The sequence below is a fragment of the Dermacentor variabilis genome, chromosome 9, assembly GCF_050947875.1.
Source record: "Dermacentor variabilis isolate Ectoservices chromosome 9, ASM5094787v1, whole genome shotgun sequence".
In the NCBI taxonomy this organism is placed as follows: Eukaryota; Metazoa; Arthropoda; class Arachnida; order Ixodida; family Ixodidae; genus Dermacentor; species Dermacentor variabilis.
Window position 1 is genome coordinate 21,972,160 of NC_134576.1, and position 14,247 is coordinate 21,986,406.

General features: G+C 42.3%; 1 protein-coding gene across 10 annotated transcripts in view; it reads right to left on the bottom strand.

Annotated features, from left to right (window-relative positions):
* Positions 1-14,247, bottom strand: part of Cadps (calcium-dependent secretion activator 1) — a 618,572-nt gene that overhangs the window by 330,155 nt on the left and 274,170 nt on the right. For 8 of the 10 annotated variants that reach the window (XM_075704042.1, XM_075704047.1, XM_075704046.1 and 5 more), the window contains one exon: positions 8,339-8,350. The exons of the other annotated variants lie outside the window; for them this stretch is intronic. In XM_075704042.1, the coding sequence (XP_075560157.1) occupies positions 8,339-8,350 (12 nt within the window). The remainder of the gene's footprint in view (positions 1-8,338; positions 8,351-14,247) is intronic. 10 annotated transcript variants of the gene reach the window in all.

Sequence of the window (14,247 nt, forward strand, 5' to 3'; positions counted from 1 at the left end):
AGTCTTATGCACACAACCTGATGACTCTAAGGAAGCAGCACTCAGCACGACTGTGCCAAAGGCATTAGCATGTATCTTCTCGCACTGCTTGTAATGTTTTTTGGTGGACAACATTAATGTTGTTATATGCTTTTAAATAGCTTTCTTCACAATCAAGCATGACAAATGGGTCACAGAAAGACTTCCAGTCATTAATAAGGGCGTTCATTCTAGTTGTCAAAACAATGACTCCAGGCCTATTCTGTAAATACAAAGTTGTGTAGATGGTCATTTGTGCTTTTTGGTGCCTGAGGGCTTCGCACACACCGTAGCAAACACTTGCTAGCTTTTCACTGTGCAACCTTTCACCATGTAGAATGTTATTAACGTCCTCACTTTATGAGCTGTCATAAGGTAACACACATTTTTTGTTTCTTGGGTCCAACATGTATTGCAAGGGTAAGCAACATTTTTTGCATATAACAACTGAATGTGCCTTCCGAAAAGCTGTTGGCACCTTGAATTTTTATTTTGTTATGAAAAAATTGGACAAATCTTCATTTAAGGCAGACATGTTTAAACACTGTTCTAAAGAACTCCAATTTTATCAGTCAAGCTCGAAGCATATTTGCATATTGTGCCATATGATATGCCATGCAGTTCTGCACGGTATGATCATGCAAAAAGACCTTTTAATTGCAGGCAATTTATAAAATATGGGGTGATCATTTTTAGGTCTTGCATAATTTCTAAAGACTGCCTGCAGCAGGTGGCATAATTCTTATCCTTGAGCTGGATTGCTCAAAGTGGCAGACATTAATAGCACATGAAATTAAAACATATATGAACTAATTAATCAGAACATACTAATTAAATTTAAATTATGACATATATTGCAATTTACATTTATACATTTTGCAATCTCAGTGGCTAGGTAAGACTGCAAGATGTAACAACTAGAAATGAATTTCCAGGATGACGCCAATTAATTTAGAGATATTTTTTCCCAAAGTGTGGGACGAGGCATATTGACATTCCATTTAATCTTGTGCTGCAATGCATAAAACAGCATGTTGTTAAAAATAAAGTAGAACAACAGTGCATTTTTACGGCAAGTTTGATGGTGCATATCTCCAAACTGGGGAAATTCTGGAAATTCCAAGTGAATACTCTATAATTCGCATTTTGCCATATGTGCTGTAAAGTAATTAACTAAGAAGATAATTAGTGAATTTTTGTCTATTACTTGAATATGTATTTAAAATTCTCGTGCAAGTAATGTCTGCCTCTCTGAATAATCCAGTTCAAGGACTATAATTATGTTATCTCCAACAGGCGATATTTAAGAATTACGTAAAACTGTAGAATGATCACTCTGCATATCACAACCACTGAGAATACTTGAAGCAGTGCTTAAAAAAAAGGAGCGTACTTCTCACAGATCAAGCTAGTACAAAGCTCTCTAAAATCTGATGGTGTCATCACTGATTGACTAATTTACAGCTTTAATATCCATACTGGAGCACTTAAAGGCATTGGTTTTATGTTAATTATTGCTTTGCATAGTGTTTAGGAGGAGGATGCAAGCCAAAAGAAGAACATTGTTCTTGTGAGAGTAATTTGTTGCTGCTGCTGTTAGCTCTCGGAACACAGCAGGCCCCCATATAACTCCTCCACCTTCATCACCTCTCTCTCTCTCTCTCTCTCTCTCTCTCTCTCTCTCTCTCTCTCTCTATATATATATATATATATATATATATATATATATATATATATATATATATATATATATATATATATATATGCTTATTAATCAGTGCAAAAAACAACAGAAGACCACTGAGTTAGAAGGACACAGGACGACTGCTGTTAGACAACCATTTTCCCATGTCCTCTTACGGGCAACTCCACAAATTTTTCGATGTCCACCAATCTTAATAAAATTTTGAATATACGTTCTCTTTTGCACACTGATTACCTTTGCCAAGCAATACGGCTGCAAGTCATTTAGTTTTCCTGAAGATGAATTTTAAAGATTGCTTGCGTTCCCAACTCACAACTCTTTACTGGCCACCCTGTGTTTGTGACATCAGAGACTACACCGCCACCGCCGCTGAAATCGTCGCTGAAATAGCCGCTGTCTAGTTAGGAAAATCTGTAAGAGCTCCCTGTGTCATCAGGAGACATCATCAGCTTCGCTTGTTTGGCATTAGTGCCACGGGTACTGCATGTTTAACATGCTTTCTGCATGTTGACATTATGGTAGTGTAGGACCTGACGTCATCGACTCATCCTGAGAGGACTGTCAATGCCATTTGAAAATGACACTGTCCTAGTATGGTTAAAAAAATGCCGGAGTTGCCCTTTAAATATGTGTCCTCTGTTGTTTTCAACGCTGATTAATAAGCATATACCCTTTCTAACTCACCCATCTTTCTACCTTACTGCAGTAAATATATGGAGGTGGTAAACAACGCAAAGACAAACTCCTAGAATTCCCTGGACAAGAATGCTTTAACAACGAGGATGCACGTTTCTGCATTGCCGAAACACTTTACTTAACTTCGAACAAAAGTTTTTCATCATTTAAGGTGTGCATCCACTAGACATCAAATCACACTACCATCCATACGCTATATTAAGAAATGATGATATTTCAAACTGAAATTTCGTTTACGAATTGATGAATTTAGATAATGTATGTCGATGACCTAGCTGGTAAATGACTTGGAAAAACAAAACAGTGCCAAAAACAGGGCCAAACAAAAACAAGACAGCACACTGTTGTGTGTCTTGTTTGTAAACCAGACTTGTTGCAGCCCAGGTAACAGTGGAGATAACCATTGTTGTCCAGCCACATCTTCTAGTGCATGGTACAGCCATGGCTACGTACGGAAAAGGGTGGACACTATTTTGCAAGTCGCCTATTACTCAACCACATTTTCGGCATTGTGGGCATGCTACATTATTCTAGATTTAAGTATATATCAAGTATATTTATCAAGTAAGTATATTTAAGTATATATCAGCCAGCGTTCTGTTCAGACGTTTCGTTAATCCATTGGTTTGAGGGTGATACGCAGTGCTTTGCAGTGAGAGCAATGTGTCAGCTGGAGAACGTCCTGCATAAGTTCGGCTGTAAATGCTGTACTGCATTCGGTATGAGAACAGACGGTGCACCATGTCATAGGACGATATGGCATACAAAGAACTTGGCCACTTCATACGAGTTTGCTTGTGGAATAGCTTCGGTTTCGGCGTACCAAAGTAGTCGGTAGCAACGACCATCCATTTGTTGCGCGCAGAGGTCACTGGGAATGGCCCGAGTAGATCCATTCCTATTTGTTGGAACGGTGCTTGAGGAGGGTCCACAGGGTGGAGAAAGCCCAGCCGTTTTAACTGGTGATTTCTTGTGGCACTGACAATCACTGCAGGTCTTCACGTACCGTTGCACAGAATAAAAAAGCCGGGGCCAGTAATACTTCTGCCGTATCCTTGCTAATGTCTTAGCGAATCCAAGGTGTGCCACGCATGGCTTATCATGGCAGGCTTACAAAATGTCTTGGCGCAGCGCCAACGGCACGAAAAGGAGGTACGTATTTGGACCACTTCTACAGTTTTTCCTGTAAAGGACGTTGTCGTGCAAAGGGTACGATGATAAGCCGCGCACGAGCGACCGAGGTAAGACACCTTCAAATCCTTGAAGGTGCTCGATCAGCGGCAGCAGCTCAGGGTCAGCGCACTGGTGCTCAGCGATCTTTATGGCGTCGATAACGCCGACAAATGGCGAGTCATGGTCAGGGTCCGATGATGTCGTAGGGAGTGGTGCGCGTGACAAACAGTCAACGTCGCTGTGCTTCCTTTCAGATCGGTAGACAACTATCATGTCATACTCTTGTAAGCACAGGCTCCAACGGGCTAGTCTGCCTGAAGGATCCTTGAAGTTGGCAAGCCAGCACAGGGCGTGGTTGATCACTGACAGCCTTAAAGGGTCTACCATACATATAGGGTCAGAATTTACCAGTTGCCCACACAACCGCTAAGCATTCTTTTTCAGTGGTTGAGTAGTTTTTCTCAGCCTTGGTGAGACTGCGGCTTGCATAAGCAATGGGGTGTTCTGAACCAGCTTGCCACTGCACAAGAACTGCGCCGAGACCCGCATTGCTGGCATCAGTATGAATTTCAGTGTCAGCGTCTTCGTCAAAATGAGCAAGCATTGGGGCCGCTTGCAAACGCTTGTGCAATTCATTGAACGACTGCTGCTGCTCGTCCGCCCAAATGAAAGGCACATCATGGCGTGTAAGCCGTGTCAGAGGCTCAGCAATTCTCGAGAATCCCTCGACGAAGTGCCTATAATATGCGCACAAACCAAGGAAGCGTCGGACAGCCTTGTATGTGGGAGGCGAAAACTCAGCGACGGCAGCCAACTTGTCAGTGTCTGGTCGGACGCCTGTAGGACCAACAACTTGGCCAAGAAATTTGAGCTCTTGGAACCAGAAGTAGCATTTTTCAGGATTGATGGTGAGGCCGGCAGTAGGGAATGCAGTGAGGACACTCTCGAGTCGTGCGAGATGTTCGTCAAATGTGCTCGAGAACATGACGACGTCATCCAAGTATACGAGGCAGGTTTGCCATTTGAGCTCAGCAAGCACGGTATCCATCATCTGCTGAAAGGTGGCAGGTGCAGAATATAGACCGAAGAGGAGAACTTTGAACTCATAAAACCCGTCAGGTATCACAAACACTGTTTTTTCATGATCCTGTTCATCAACTTCGTTTTGCCAATACCCTGATTTAAGATACAATGAAGAAAAAAACTTGGCATGCTGTAGACGATCCAATGCGTTGTCGATGCGTGGCAATATATAAACATCGCGCTTGGTGACATGGTTAAACTTTCTATAATCTACACAGAAGTGCAGTCTGTTGTCTTTCTTTCTGACTAACACTACAGGATGTGACGACCCTTCGGGCATAATATTAGTTGGCATGCCAGGCTCGGTAGGCAACAATGGTCACCGCATCGCAATAAATACCAACGTGCATGGCTGCTCGGCGGTCAGTCATCGTTCGTCACCACCATTCTGCAGAGTGTCTGTCTAATGGAGGGTGCCTCGAGCCCTCCCTTGTTCACGAACCCGGGGGGATCGTCACACTGGCAACGAGTACCCACAGACCGTTCCACGCCGCCGCGAGCGGCGACATTAAGCTTCATTATCCAAGCATTAGACTAAAAAGCAATAAGTTCTAGAACTTTTTGGAGGATTGTATGATCATCGGCCCACTTGACAGAACGATAAAGAATGCAGTCGTACGAAAAAATGTGCACGTGTGAGGAAATGCTGTTCGGTAAGTCGTTAATGTATATGAGAAATAGTAATGGCACAAGAACACCGCCTTGTGGTATGCCTGAAATAATGTGCGAAAGAGGAGAAATTATTAACTGCTGTCAATTGCTGATGATTAGGAAGGAAATTGCAAATCCATGTTAGTGTAAGAGAATAAAATTTAAGAGCACATAATTTAAAAATCAAACAGCAATGTGCTACGAGGTCAAACACTTTTGAAAAGTCTAGAAAAGCACAATCAGTTTGTAGATCCTCTTCCATGTTCGTATGTCAATCAGTTGCTAATTCTAATAACTGCATCTCGCAAGAGAAGTTTCTCCAAAATCCATGTTGATTAGAAAAGAAAAATTTGTTGGCTTCTAGGCGACTGCAGACATTTGATGCAATTACATGTTCTAGCATTTTGCAGCATACAGATGTTAATGATACTGGACGGTAGTTTTCTAGTGCATGTTTATTACCTGCCTTAAATATGGGTATGACCTTTGCTATCTTCCAGTCTGAGGGCAGCACACCAGTCTCTAAAGATTGCCTGAAGATGTGAGACGGAATGTTGCTAGATCCTATGACGGTGTTTTTCAGAATTTTAGAAGTAATGTCGTCAATGCCACAGGATGTGGTTAGCTTGAGGTTATTTATCAGGCATGCGACACCTTCAACTGTTGTTTCTATTGGTGACATGTATTGGTAGTTTAGGCTCCGATAAGTCCGGCAGATAAGGCTGATCTTCTGTGGTGAATATAGAAGAAAAATAAGCATTGAAAGTAGAAGCACAGTGGATATCTGAAATGGAAGTGTTATTATTGTTGTGTTATGAACACAATTTCACTGCTAAGGTTGACTAAATACAAAACTTCACGTCCTTGGCTTGCATTCTGCAGTGGCAAGATCCTGATTTAGTGTGGTGTGGCTGCGCAAAAAATAATGTAGCCTGACTGCAAATTTGAGTGACGATTGCGGTTTCCATGGGATATTTGTGACCAAGACGTTTCATGAAAGCAAGCAGATCGTTTGTCGGTGCGGCGTACTATCACCCCGGTAACCGGGCATGGAGCACGTGTGGAATATGTTTAGAAATAGGGCACAAAATCAAGTGCTAAAATTTATAACGAAGCTGATGGGCTACACGCTGAGCACACTGTGCAACCTTGTTCATCCAGCGCGGCTTTCCTTCCTGACTGCTCCATGAAATGAGCACCAGATCAAGTCATCTTTAGCTGGTCTGCATATACACAAACATGTAACACTTTTATTTTTAAAAATTGACTCGCTATCCTAACCTTGCAAAAGTGGATGGCCAGCGAAGCTGTTAGAAAACCACTCAAACGCTGTCGATGGGGATATGAAATGTTTTATTGTTCTGCCTAGTCTTAGCATGACACCATTGTTGAGCATTACGATTTTGCACTCTTTGACACTCATCATATTCACGCAGCTCTTCGCGAGTTCTAACTTTACGTGGTCTACCCATAGCAGTCTTGTAATGAACTGAATGAGTTGCTAAGCGGGTCTCCCTTTTATATATGAAGTTTGGTGACGTGACTCGCTGATTCGTATGATGCTGATGCCCCTTTCCCATTGGCACAGCTTATGCAACCATAATCTTTCCCTGGGAACACATGTGGGGCGAAGGAATGTGCCTCACATTGCTCACAGGAGCCTTATCCATCATGTGGTTTTTACGTGTGTTTTGTACACCTGATTCTGCAGGAGATATGCACTTTTTTTCGCTCAATTTTTTTTTTTTTTTTTTTTTTTGCTAACGGACACGAAAAATCTTGACCAACTAGAGTCCAACAGCGTCGCTGTAAAGCAGTAGTATTCACTGTATAGCACAAAACGGTTTTCAATTTCTTGTGGCCTGGTTAGAATTATGCCACCAAACGCACCCACACTCCAAGGACACCCACGCTGGAACAGATTGCTTAGGCTTGGATTGCAGGGCTAAGTACTAGCCAATGCATGTCTATGGTTGGGTGGTTGCCATTGCAGACACATACATCCTGATAAATTTTGAAACTTCATTCGAGATTAGTGTTTTGGCGCCGATTTGTGCAGCTTGATGCTTTGGTGCAATATGGCACAATTGGCACAGCATCACTGATCACTGCTTTCTGTTTCACATTTCAGAAAAAGAAAGACCTTGAATTAAATTTTTGGGTTTTACGTGCCAAAACGACACATATGATTATGAGGAACACCATAGTGGAGGACTCCAGATGAACTTTCACCACCAGGGGCTCTTTGATGTGCACCCAATGCACAGTACATGGGCTTCTTTGCATGTTGCCCCCACCGAAATGCAGCCGCCGAGGTTGGGATTTGATCCTGCTCCCTTGGGCTTAGCAGTGGAATGCCAAAGCAACTAAGCCACCACAGCCAGTACATCTTGGGACATGTGCCCACACTACATTTGGGTCACATGACAGACTAACTTGGGCATGTAAGAGAAAACAGACTTTGCTGACCGCACATCCACATTTATTACACGTAAGAGAAATACTGGACATGCATTCTTTGCCCCTCACATCAGTATACATTCACTGAGAATCTGCACATTGTCAGGGTCTCGCTGCTGCTCGGAGCAAAACCACCACTATTCTGGGATTGAGGACATGCAATGCTTGTGCAGATATACAGCTTGGACCGCTAGTAAGAAGCTAGCATCATTATAACAAATGATTGCAATTCCTGCACTAATCAGTGAGGCTCCTGTGATAGCACAAGTTTGACCAGCACAGGATTGACATGAGGTCCAATTGGTGTAAATTTACTTTGTTACTGTTTTTGCTTTTGGTTGTCTATGTTGCATTAAACGGTACGCACATTCAGTGACTGGCACATGAGTGTGAAGCACCAAGTACCATTTTCAGTATAAACATGGTACTGAAGACAACATTCTGCACAAGCTGAAGCCATCCCTCATCAGCTTTGTCAAACATATGTCATGATACAACACTCATAAATCATTGTTACCAAGGAAGGGCCAAGAGAAAAATGAAGCAACTTACGGTACTCCTGGTCTGCCCGGTTTACGAGGAAAGGTAAGAAAAAAAGACAAGTTTTGGCAAAGATGACTTCAATGTTTCTTAAAAGCTCACAACTTCCAGTGTTAAATATTTCTAGCACAAGCAATATGGTAGTCGTTGGTAAGAGCGCACTTAGCTGCTCTCCTGCAGATTTGTGAGAATATCGTGGAAGGCCATTATTTGGGCAATTCATCATCTTGGAAAAAGCTATGCTAACGAGTCGCAAGAAAACAAGGCCAGACACAGGGTTTTTCTTTTGCCTTACATCTGTGTCAGCCGCATTTATTCCAAGATGGTGGCAGGTAGACTTGGCCACGTGACGAGAAGCAACAGTGCCTGCAGCAGCTGGCAAGGGAGCAGCTGCGGCCACGGTTGTCTACGCTTGAGACCTTGCCCGAAGCTGATGTTTCAACATGAGGCCCTTTCCTTGGCCCAAGGGCCGGTCAGCTTCAAAAGGATTCTAACAAGAAAACAAAGCATTGGCTTTGCCAGAAAATGGTATTTCATTGTTGGAAACAGACTGCCCGTCGATGACTGTGATGTGTTCAGTTTCCAATGAGAATAAATTTCTATGAAATCAGCAGAGTGATGAAATGGTACTTGATATGGCATCATTGTCTGTTAACATTAGGTTGAATACAAACAAGTGTGCATTTTAACTTAGTCGACATACAGTCCACTTTAATAAGTACCACAGTAATGATGCTTTGTGCTGCAATGAATCTATGTTATTGAACAAATCTTGTACACTGTAAAATACTTTGTTCTTGCTGAGCAATTATAATTGTATACAATTATGAACCACTCCTACGGTGCTCTGTTGACCCGTCTGGCTCCATAAATAATTTTTTTCATGCTTTTCAATAGTGATTTGTCATTTATTGTTCCTTAAAGTGTTGGTGATTTTTTATTATTATAGTGATTTCCACTCATTTAAGTGCAATGAATCTCCTAGAATTAGCTCACTCAAATGGACATGACTAACATCATTAGTGTTCCTACACATCTGACTCCAGCAGTGAGTCTCCATTTACTTAGTATGTTTGAGTAGTTATAGAATGCTGGTTTTTCATACACTGAAATCAGTGACCATATGCCATTGTTTTATTTATAGAAGGCAAAGAATAATCCCTTTCACACCCAGCTTCCCAGGCAAGATATCAGTGACTGGGGTATAAATACATTCTGCCATTTGATATCCAATGTAGACTGGGACGCTGTGTCATCGTAGATGAGGCTTTATTGGGACTGCAAGTTAGGTTAGCTGGATTGGATTCATTGTAACAGACAAAACTTGGCACTAAGGCAAAGGATGAAGAACGTGTTGTACCCTTCATCCTTTGTTACCATGAAGCTTATGACGTGGCCTCTCCATTTCCTTCTGGGCCATCAAATAGAGCATGCAGAAAGGCTGGGCTAGCTATTCATGGCAGCACTGAACTGCACATAATGAGCCATATGCTTTCATTGAAATGTGGGCGAAGAGGGAAGCCTGTCCTGTGAACAAGTGTTCAATCTGCAGGGCAAGCAGTTCGGGCTGATGGTGGAACAGTGCGAGAGAATGCAACGGAAGCAGCCCCAATCGATATTCACAACAAGAGCGGTGGTCCCCTTAGGCAGCAGCACATGTTCACAGGTTGTGTTCACACAGCCTGAAGGGAATGACCAGGTGAAAAGCAGACTAGGCTGCAGGCAATGGCAATGGCCCGAGAAACGCATCGAGGTGAAGGCACAATGAGGAGTAGCTGTCAGCCAACATGCTGACAGCTACTACAGGAGACTTCCATAAATTCGACTCAACTTAATTCAATTTCTGGGTAATCTTATCTTGTTAAGGTTCATGCTGGCTCCCATGATTTTCTGTGGGCCCAGACGTTATTTCCAAGTTAAAATTGTCCCTCGCCAGATAATTCAAACTTGATTGGTCAGCACATGTGCACCCGACAGCAATGCTGACCTAAACTGCGACCCCTTCAGCAGCAGTGTCTGTCTTCGCAGAGCTTGGGGGACAGTGAACACGACCATCGCACATCATCCTCTGCTGAAAATGCCTATTCTTGGACTACCGTGGAAAAATTTTCTAGTAAGAACGGTAGCTCACAGTGAACGATTACAGTTTTTAACAGATTCTAAAGCGAACATATATTTTTTTTTTCAAATGAAATTGTGCAGCTTAAAAGTACCTGTGCGGTGCAGTCAAGTATGAAAATGAAACTGCGTTTACAGGGTTTGTCACAGTAACAGTTTACTGCGCCAGCATACCCAGTGTCATCGCCATTGAAATCACAAGCTGGCAACAGATGCGGTGCTCGCATACCATGCTTGCATAGCGTAATGACGACAGTGAGTCTAGATTGTGAAAGCTCATTCAAAACATGTTATTTTAGCTAAAGCACATTTGCAGGCTAGTTGGTTAGGATCCTGACAACACAGTGCAGCACAACAGGATGAGGACAGAGAAAATTTTGACACAGACACATTGCTAACTTCAACTACAAATTTTTATGTTCGCATGTGCACAATATATATACAGAACTGGACGATTGAAAACAAAAACAAGAAGGTCAGCATTGAGAGGCACACACCAAGGAACCGATACGTGTCAAAGCGTTTAATCACAACCTGCTTGCACTTTTGCAGGGCACTGCACTTCTACACTACTGTCTCGATAACTTGAGAAACCGCATCTCTCTTTCTGATAATGCCACCGTAGGCGTGCTCATACACTTTTCTTTCATTTTCTCAATTTCATAAGCCTCAAGAGTTTCTCTTATCATTCTGCACTGGCCTTGCTTTGAAATAGTACTTTCTTCAAAGACTGGGACGCAGCCACAAACCTAGCAATGCATGCCTAGATGGCCTGAAATACCTTTTGTGACATTACAACGATGCTCCTTTAGCCTCTAATTATTATAATGGCCTGAATGACTGATATACATACATTTGCGTGAAGTAAACAACATTCCGCATGCAATTGACAAATTGCTTGCAATGTCTTGTGGTACAGGCAGTTGTCTGTACCTTGTCCGAGTTTACTTTCTTGCAGATCCTCTGCAATCGTTCTGGAGCAGAAAAAACTGCGTCCCTGCGGACTCTTTATGCAAGATGCTGTCTATGTAAAGTACGATCGCCACTTTCTTTGGTGTGGCAGTGTCATTGCACACATTCGAATCAGACCCGTATTTTTTACTCAAACCCTCCACTACTTAGGTCAATAGTCACAAGGGGTAACCAGAATAGACCAGACACTTAGCCTGGCTCCGGAAACTTGTTTCAACGTTGTGGTCACATGACTTCATTAATAAATTATGTAAACAAGGTTCTATTTAAAAAAAAAAGGTTTCCAGCAGAACATACCAACACGGACAGAAAGGGACAATGACACACACTAGTGTGTCGACAACACATGACCGTGTGTGCTGTCATCCCTTTCTGTCCGTGTCAGTACATTCTGCTGGAACCCAGCTTGTGCTACATGCACCCCATGAGCTCAGGCAAACACTATTCTGAAGACTGTCTATAACATTGCATTTTATAAGTTTCAAGTGTGCAGATGGAAATGGAAGTACGGGCTTATTGCCTCTTGGTTTGTTCGATTCAGAAATATGCACGGCACCACAAATGAAAAGGTGCAGGTGGTGCCAGTTGTGGTGCACTGGGCTGCACCTACACAGTGCAAGGTTTAAGGGTGCACTGCACCGCGCAATCGAACACAGGAGTGCAAGGTGCACCTCGGGGAATTCAAAGCCTAGGTGCAGTACACCATTAAAGTGACACTAAAGGCAAATATTAAATCAAGCTAGAGTGATAGATTAGTGCCCAAGAATTTTAAAGTTGTCAATATTATCGCGAACAGAGCCTTAATAATCGAGAAATTGAGGTAAATGCAGGACCTGGTTAGAGATTCCTCCGGGACGCAAGCACTTGCCCTATGATGAAGGCACTCCTCAGTTTAATTCTGTCGCTAGTACTCAACCACTCATTGCAAAAAACATCCTTGTAATGTACTATAAGATGAAATAAAATGCTACTTGTTCAGTTCTATTTCGTTTTTAGGAAGAAGAAATCATTGAAATTACCCTTGACAATGATGGGGGGTGGTCGAAAGGTTTCGTTTTCACTCGACTCTGTGCCTTCCAAGCTTGCACATTTCAGTAGTCTCATTATTGCATAGTGCTGTGCTGGTTTTGCTGGCTCACGAAACTCACACAAACTGCAAGTAGCAGAGAATTCAACTTCCATGTGATGTCGCGGGATGCCCAAACGGTCTAGGCAACTTGACCGAAAAGCAGCTGCAATGGCGAATCCACCGCTCTGTCTTGGCTTGGTACCGTAGTCTGTCGGGCGCCGTTTTACTCACCGATGGCAGCAAAGGGTGGTGATGGCATATGCAACGTCACCAATCCTTATGTATGATGGCGGGAGATTTGAATTTAGAAAAAGGTATATTTGGACCCTTGAGATGCAATTTTCTCGTAAACTAAGTCTTTTCTGGGTAGGAAACAAGCATTGCGAGGTTTCTGGAATGGCACTTAAACAGTCCACAGACACTTAGTATTTACCTTTAGTGTCCCTTTAATAGGAGCTGAAGGTACAGAGAAGGTTAGTTGAATCGAATAAACCTCCTACAGGAACCTCGTGATAAAAAGTAAAAACCTAAGTGTAAAAATCTTATGACATTGCCTACAGGTACTTCATGCATACATACCATAAGGGACAAGACATCAGTAAACATAGTTAAGGTTTTCAAAATTCTTGAGGCTTATGAAATTGAAAAAAAATTATAGATGAAAGAAAAGTGTGAACATGCCTTCAGTGGCATTATCAGAAAAAGAGATGCAGCTTCTCAAGTTATTGAGATAGCTGCGCAAAAGTGCAGTGCCGTGCAAGAGCACAAGAATTGCGATTAAGCTGCTTTGACATATTTCAGTTTCTTGGTGTGTGCCTTTAAATGTTGACACTCTTGTCCTTGATAACCTTGTTATGTATGTATATTGTGCAGCTGTAAAAATTTAAGTTTGTGATTAAAACTTAGTACTGTGTGTGTGCCGAAATTCTTCTCTGTCCTCGTCCAGTCGCGCTTCACTGTGCTAGGTTATTTTACAAGTCACATGCCGAGGTAGCACTAACAAGTCGTATCACTAGCAAAGTGGTTAGTCAAGGCATGGCCCACCATCTCCTTTGTGGTTGTTTGGTAGTCGTTGTGTATGCATTTATATAGTTCTGTTCAACTGTTACATTGTGGCTAAGGCTTGGCTTAAATTATGAGATAAGATTTTTCTGCTTTCTGTTTCTGTTTTTCTGTTTGTAAGCTATAAAAAAAATATTTTACTTACTTGAGTACGTTCAACATGTGTGACTACATGATTCATCCATAGCAGCACTTATTTCTTGAAATTGGCGACAGTCAAGATGTTATCAATGTTTCAGCTACAGCCTGACTGAAGTATCGCCAAAAAGCAAAGACCAGACTATAAAGGACCACAGTTTGCTGACCTCCTTTTCATACATGTCATGTAACCTGGGCAGCAGCCGAGACCTGCATCCCTGAAGAATACTTATGTTAAGCGGATTGTCCGCAGTTTCTTATAAGTGCTATGGTCTCCAGCTTGCTGCCTGACATATGGAAGCTTGTATGTTGACCGTTCTATGTTGCTGTTGTACATTAAATAAACTCTAAAAGTGTCTGCTCCTGGCTATACAGCAGTATGATGGGCCTCCAATAAATTCATTGCCGTAACTGTTTGTGTTCCAGCATTCATATTGCAGTAAAAAAATATGCATGTGGATGTTGCAATGATACTGGTGTTATGGCATTATTGACCTGAGAGGCGGAAGACCACGTCGGTGTCAGTATAAATACAATGAAATAAAAAAATTCACAACCCTTA